The following is a 6,994-nucleotide window of genomic DNA, read 5'->3' on the forward strand; positions in this document are numbered from 1 at the left end:
GCCTCGTACGTCGGCCCGGTCATTTGTTCTCTCGCTTATTCAGTAGTGCCTGAGAGCCTACTGTGTGCCGGTGCCTACGCAGCGCGAGCGCGGGAGTGGCGTGCGACGGCGGTGGGCCCCCAGCCCGCAGCCCCTCGAGTTGCACGCGCGCCGGGTACCCGCAGCCGCGTCTCCGCTGCGATCTCCCAGGTCGCGCCAAAGCCACAGGGGACGCAGGAGGGTGGGCGCGGCTCCGCCGTGAGGAGCGGGTAAAGAGAACAGAACGCGAAGGGAATCCCGAAAGAGAAGCGCTCCGCGGCGAGGGAGCACGGACCCGGGCCCGAGATGGCGGTGCGGGGCGTGCGGGTGACAAGAGGGAGCTCTGACGGCGGAGGCCCCAAAACGACAGAGCCAGGGGCGGCGGGGGCCCGGGGGCTCGGAACCCAGAGCGGAATGCAACCCCAAGCCTTGGACATTGTCGCCAAGCTGTCGGTGTGCGCGCTCAATCCCAGGCGGCTCGATGGCCGCTCCCGGGCGCTCAGAATCAGCGCCGCGGTGCCCAGGAGTCCGCCAGCGCGGTTTGGGGTCGCCTTTCCGTAGGATTTCTGCTTCCGAGGAGTAGACGGAGGCTGGCCCCGGGAGGCCGCGGCGGGTCGGGGCAGGGGGCTGGCGTGCGGAGGCCATTGCGGGCCCGCAAAGTGCGGCACCTGCGGCGGGGAGCGGGCGGGGCCCCGCGGGCGGGCCGCGGAGACGGAGGGGCGGGCCCGGGGCGGGCACAGGCGAGAGGCCTCCCCCCGCTCTTTCCTCCTCCCCGCAGGTCGGAGCGGGGACGCTGCGGCCGGGACGCAGGGAGGGGGCCTCCGCCGCGATCCAGGGAGGGGCCGGGCCGCCTTGGAGAGTCATTGGAGGACGCGGCTGCCCGAAGCTGATAAATAAGGGACCGGGCCGCGGCCACCGGCCAACTCGGACGCCCCCACCCGCGCGAGGGCCAGGTCGGCACCGGCCCCGCGAGGCAAAGTCAGGCGACCCCTGTGCGGCCATGGCCTCGCTGCTGGGAGCCTACCCGTGGCCCGAGGGACTCGAGTGCCCAGCTATGGAAGCCGAGCTGTCGGACGGGCTGTCGCCACCGGCCGCCCCGCGCCCCTCGGGGGACAAGGGCTCGGAGAGTCGCATCCGGCGGCCCATGAACGCCTTCATGGTGTGGGCCAAGGACGAGAGGAAACGGCTGGCGGTGCAGAACCCGGACCTGCACAACGCCGAGCTCAGCAAGATGTTGGGTGAGTGAGCGGCCCGGGAGGCTGGGCACGGGCTGGCGGGTAGGCGCGCGAGGCCGCCGTGCCGCGGGGTTGGGCACCGGAGCGAGCGCGGGTGAGCGCTAGGTGCCGGGCGTTCCGAGCAGGCACGCCTGGGCCGGGGCCGAAGTGCAGCCGCGCGGCCGCGGGGACGGGGCCGAATTCGCGGCCCCATGGCGCAGGGGGGACCCGGCGGCTGCCAGGACGGGGCTGCTGGGCGCCTGCGGCCGGCGCGCCCCGACACGCGGACATGGGGACATCGAGGCCGGGATGACCCAAGCGGGAAAACCCACCACGCCCTGCACTTTACATTCGGGACCCTCACAGAGGGGATCTAACACAAAAACTGTGCTCAACGAATATTCGTGGAGAGAGAACTTAAGCTAACAACAAAGTCCACCCAAATTAACTTGATTCGTTAGATTGGTGTCTCAGTCGCAAGAGTGTAGACGTGATTCGGTTGCTTGGGGCAGCCAGTGAGGGTCCTGGCGCTGGCCGCAGGCTGCGGCACGGATCCGGCAGCGCCTGGGGACAGGGCCCGGCCGGGCCGCGGGAACCCGGCGTTAGGATGTCGGAACATGCCCGAAAACCCGGAGTTCAGGTCGGGGTCGCTTTGCTGTCCGACGTCCGGGGCCCAGTGCTACCCCCCGGCCTCGTTGCCTTTGGAGAAGGGCTTTATTCGTTTTCAGCGGGGAGAACCTCTCGAAGCACTGTGTGTGCGCGGCGCGGGACGTGCGTGGTCACCCCAGGCTGGCCCTTCCCGACCCCACCCGGCCCGGAACCGAGCCCTTCCTTTTTCCGCCGGCGCTCTGGGCTTCTTCCCGGGCCGGAACTGTGTAGAGTGCGAGCTGACGCCCCGGTCTCTGCCGGCTAAAGCTGCGGCCCGAAGAGGGGGCCCTGCCTCCTGCGCTTTAGACAGCCCCTGATGTGGGCAAGGCCCGCTGTGGCGCGCGGGTTCCCAGGGCCTCCTGCCCGCCGGTGCTTCGCGCAGCCCGGCGAGCCCTGCCCAGGATGCATTAGTGGACCGGTGCCTTCCTGGGAACAAAATAAGCATATAGTTTACAAAGGTGCCTCAAAAAGTTCTTGGAGAATGGAATTGATAGATAAGTTTATTTTCATGCAAAATAAAAAAAGTGAAATCATGCATTTGAGGGGTTTTTCCAAAAGTTAATTAAAAATGCATAACATGAAAAAAAAAACTGCCTGGAGTTTTAAATTCCACTTTCCATGGACTTTTTGAAGTACCTTTATGTACTGTATTGGCATAGAAATATAGATACCGCAATAAAACATTTTCTTTGATCTAAAACTCGTATTTATTTCCTGTCAGTTTGTAACGCAAATGAAAACTGTTTTGTGCTTGTAGCTGTAAGTCCCTTCTGTGAGCCTTGGGCACTACACCTACTGATGAGGACAGCTGGAAAGAGGAAGGCCGGGGCTGTGATCTCCATAGAACAGGTGTCTGTTACAGGCCCAGGCCAGAGAGGGGAGAAGGGAAAAGGCTGAGGAGCTTTGCCCTGTTGCCTTGAGGTCGTCTGCTTCCAGGAAGAGGGCGAGCCTAGGGACTTCTGGGGACAAGAAACTTGTACCTGGGGTCAAGAGGAGGGGGACATTCTGCAGGGAGGCTGCAGTATCGTGTTGATTGTGAAGACATGGACCTGGAGCACCTGCTAACCGGGGAGGAGCTACTTCCACCCCACCGGCCTTCTCTTTCTCAGCCCTTTCATCTCTGACCTGTGATGTAAGGATGTACGTCCCACCATAAACAGCACCGTCTTCAACAGCAGCATTTCACCAGGTAGCACTAGTAGTTCCAGTATGTTCTGAACAGTGAACCTGGATTTTCTTAGTACTCTGACATCCAGGTACATTTAGAAACCAGAGTCGCATTTTATATTTGCATCACAGGATCTTGGGTCTCTTGCAACAGCTGGAGACCCTGGCCTGCTCCTGAGTTCCATGAATCCAGAGACCCTAACCCTTCAACTCACCCTTTCCAAAGTGACAGCTAATTGTATTCCCTGAATAGTTGTAAATTTCACCCAGGTGAGAGAAGACCTCCTGGAGGCCTGGGCACTGAAAAGCACATGTGCATAGCTCTGTAGTGGCCCTGGAGATATGGCCCCTTTCCTTACAGGGGTGGGCTCTGGGTTAGTGGGCCTTGAACCTACGTTAGAGCCATTGGGGATCGCATTAGCGCCGTAGTATCCTGAGCCCATCCTGGGAGGTGACAATACCAGGGGACCAGAAGTGCCCCGAGGAAACGCTCCACGCAGAGGGATGTGCGGCAGACGCTGGGAGATGGAGAGATGCCTGCGTGCCTTGCAGAGTGGCAGGCAGATGAGGAACGAGGACTAGCAAATCAAGTGCCAGCAGCCTTTGAGCTCCAGGGGGTTACCAGGGTGGGCTGCCGCTAACCGAGGGAGTTCCAAGTTGCTTAGGGTCATGGTATCTTTATTTTACAGTGAGACACCCATGACGGTTAAGGGATTTGCTTCTGTATGCAAAGGCAGTGGCTGAGCCAGTGCCCCGCCTCGGTCAGAGGGTCCTAAGTAGGCTGAAGGGGACGGCTCGTGGGTACTTCAGTGTGTGTGTGTGTTCGAGTGCATGTGTATGCACACCGGCGGTGCGGCCAGGTCCCTGTACGGAGGGCTCCTATTTGACCTTCAGAGGTTAAGGATGAGTCATTTGTTAGTCCCGGAGAGTGAAATGATGGACTGAGTGGTTCCCTCCTGGGAAGGGCTGTGAGACAGATAGCATTAGGAAGTACTAGAGTATCCCTTCCTAAGAGCGGCGGTCACCCACAGAGTGGGGCTTCTCACCAAAGTGCACAGATGAGTAGAACTGACCCACCCTCAAAGGGTAAAAAGAGCCCTCATGCATGTTGTGGTTGTTGGGTGTTTGGCTTTTTTTTTTTTTTTTTCCTGCTGCTGAGTTGGGGCAGGTGGGCCTTTCGCTGAGATTCCAGAAGTGTTTGTAGCGTGGGTGTCATCTGGTGGGTTTTACGTGCGAGGAGATGTATCTTGGTGTGCACTTTGCATGAAAAGGCGGGGCGGGATGCAAGCAGGAAATGTTGGCCCGTCTGTGCTGGTGAGCGGGCGTGTGTGCAGGATCTGGGCTCGGAAGAGGTGTGCCCGGATCCTCTGTGGCCATGACAGGGGACTGGAGGCGGAGAGGGGCACAGAGGCACAGGGTTTGTATGTGCGTGTGTGCGTGTGTGTGCGCGCGTGCCTGCGTGCCTGCGTGCGTGATGCTCGGAGGCACGGGTCTGGGACAGGTGCCCCGGCCGCCCCCGCAGCGCAGATGCTGAGCGCGGCCTTCTCTGACTTGTGTGCGCAGGAAAGTCGTGGAAGGCGCTGACCCTGTCGCAGAAGAGGCCCTACGTGGACGAGGCGGAGCGCCTGCGCCTGCAGCACATGCAGGACTACCCCAACTACAAGTACCGGCCCCGCAGGAAGAAGCAGGCAAAGCGCCTCTGCAAACGCGTGGACCCCGGCTTCCTCCTGAGCTCGCTCTCGCGAGACCAGAACGCCCTGCCTGAGAAGAGGAGCAGTAGCAGTGGCGGCGGCGGCCGGGGCGTGCTGGGGGAGAAGGAGGACAGGGGTGAGTACTCCCCGGACGCAGCCCTGCCCAGCCTCCAGGGCTGCTACCACGAGGGCCCTGCTGGCGGCGCCGGCGCCCCCGGCAGCGCGGACGCCTACCCCTACGGGCTGCCCACGCCCCCGGAGATGTCGCCCCTGGACGTGCTGGAGCCCGAGCAGACCTTCTTCTCCTCCCCCTGCCAGGAGGAGCACGCCCACCCCCGCCGGCTCCCCCACCTACCAGGGCCCCCTTACTCACCACCGGAGTATGCCCCCAGCCCCCTCCACTGCAGCCACCCCCTGGGCTCCCTGGCCCTTAGCCAGGCCCCGGGAGTCTCTATGATGTCCCCCGTACCTGGCTGTCCCCCATCTCCTGCCTATTACTCGCCTGCCACCTACCACTCTCTGCCCTCCAACCTCCACGCCCACCTGGGCCAACTCTCTCCGCCTCCGGAGCACCCTGGCTTCGATGCCCTGGATCAGCTGAGCCAGGTAGAACTGCTGGGGGACATGGATCGCAATGAGTTCGACCAGTATTTGAACACCCCTGGCCACCCAGACTCGGCCACAGGGGCCACGGCCCTCAGTGGCCACACCTCGCTCTCCCAGGTGACTCCAACAGGCCCTACAGAGACCAGCCTCATCTCCGTCCTGGCTGATGCCACCGCCACCTACTACAACAGCTACAGTGTATCCTAGAATGAAGGCTGCAGAGCCGCCGCAGCCAAGGGAGCGGAGCAGAGACTACAGTGCCACCAGCTTTCCTCCAGGCCCGCTGCAGCGGGCAGGCTGGACTCGCCCTGCTCTGGGAACTGCTCTGCTGGTCCCAGTGCCCCTTCACCCTTCACACCTCATCCCTTCCACTCCTTGCAACCTGTGGTTTGAGTATGTTCCCTCCAACGAGTGTTGGCGGGCTGCACCCCGACTGGGTGCCTCCGGTCTCCCAGAAGAATTTTCCCTGCCTTCCGTTCCCTGTCCCGGTCCTTGAAACCACTGGCGAGAAGCCCCGCGGCGTTCGAATCTCTCCTGCTTCTGGCACGAGTGCACCTGACCCGTGCTGCTCCAGGTGAGAAGAGCTCTGGGCTGGGAGCCAGGGGCCTGGGGTCCAATCAGACGCTGGCGAGACGCCCAGACACCTCTGCTCCCCTTCGGCCGGTTCGGCCCTCTGTCAGGTGGGGGCAGAGTCGACAGCCGAGCCCCCTGCGCCCATGGTTTGCTGGAACTCAGTGTGATGCCGAAAAGATGTCTGAGCCCTGGCCCCACCCCAAACATTTCCATCCTCCCCAAACCTCCTGTGAAGGAGCGCAGCTAACAGCAAGCTGGAAGCCAGTTGTTGGTCTTTCGATGTCAGCATACTATTGCCTGTATGAAATATGTGTTTTATATATTCTTGTATTATTTTCACCTTATATTTTGTATTGTTGACAGATCCTTTTATTTCCTTCCAAGAAGTCTTCATATACAGTCACGTATAAGACATGATTAATCTTGATGCTATTACTGTATATGCCGTTTGGTAATAAATAGTAACTTGTTGATGATATCATTGGTGCACAGTCCAGAATGTGTATTAATAATCTTGTCAAACAGTGTCACAGACAGACATTAAGCTAAACTGTTCCTTTTTTTTTTTTTTGATAAGAGCTACACATGCTTTGGAACGGTTGTAGATATTGATTTGTCAAAAATATTTAATTTAAATAAACATTTTTGTACCATGACCATTTTATCAATTGAAATAGAGCTTTGCAAGAAGTGATAGTGTGGCCAGAGCTGTTTGTAGCATTAGCCAACATGTTTCCTGCAGCGACCTGTGTACTTTGAAAAGCTGGTTTATCTTATTTTCAGTTATGGTACAGAGGTAAATCCCAACTTTATACACTGAAAAGCGTTGCTAGCATTGACTTCAGAGGAAAATCCCAACTCACAGTCTGCGCGAAGGCTTCTCTCCTGGGGACCCTTGCAGCTCTGAAGTAGATGAAGCATGGTTTGTTCTGTCACGCCTTCCTCGATCTTTCCGAAGTCATCTTGACAAGCTCTGATTTCTCCTCCTTCTCCGCGTATTTGTGGGTGTGTCCTGCCTGTACGTCAAGGGCTCTCAGAACTGGGCGGGGCCTCGTGGGGGCGGGGCCTCATGGAGGA

At 59.6% G+C, this 6,994-nt stretch overlaps 1 protein-coding gene across 1 annotated transcript; it reads left to right on the top strand.

Moving 5' to 3' along the window:
* Positions 1-790: 790 nt before the first annotated feature.
* Positions 791-6,573, top strand: SOX7 (SRY-box transcription factor 7). Its single transcript, XM_051842519.2, has 2 exons — positions 791-1,256; positions 4,611-6,573. Exons 1-2 carry the CDS (start codon positions 1,019-1,021, stop codon positions 5,549-5,551), a joined length of 1,179 nt encoding a protein of 392 aa, XP_051698479.1. The 5' UTR covers positions 791-1,018; the 3' UTR covers positions 5,552-6,573.
* Positions 6,574-6,994: the final 421 nt, after the last annotated feature.

The sequence above is a fragment of the Oryctolagus cuniculus genome, chromosome 2, assembly GCF_964237555.1.
Source record: "Oryctolagus cuniculus chromosome 2, mOryCun1.1, whole genome shotgun sequence".
In the NCBI taxonomy this organism is placed as follows: Eukaryota; Metazoa; Chordata; class Mammalia; order Lagomorpha; family Leporidae; genus Oryctolagus; species Oryctolagus cuniculus.

Bases quoted from the DNA above. Each gene is read 5' to 3' on its own strand.
- SOX7 (XM_051842519.2), top strand. From the start codon at position 1,019: ATGGCCTCGCTGCTGGGAGCCTACCCGTGGCCCGAGGGACTCGAGTGC. The intron at 1,257-4,610 runs GTGAGTGAGCGG...TTGTGTGCGCAG, and splicing joins CGAGCTCAGCAAGATGTTGG to GAAAGTCGTGGAAGGCGCTG.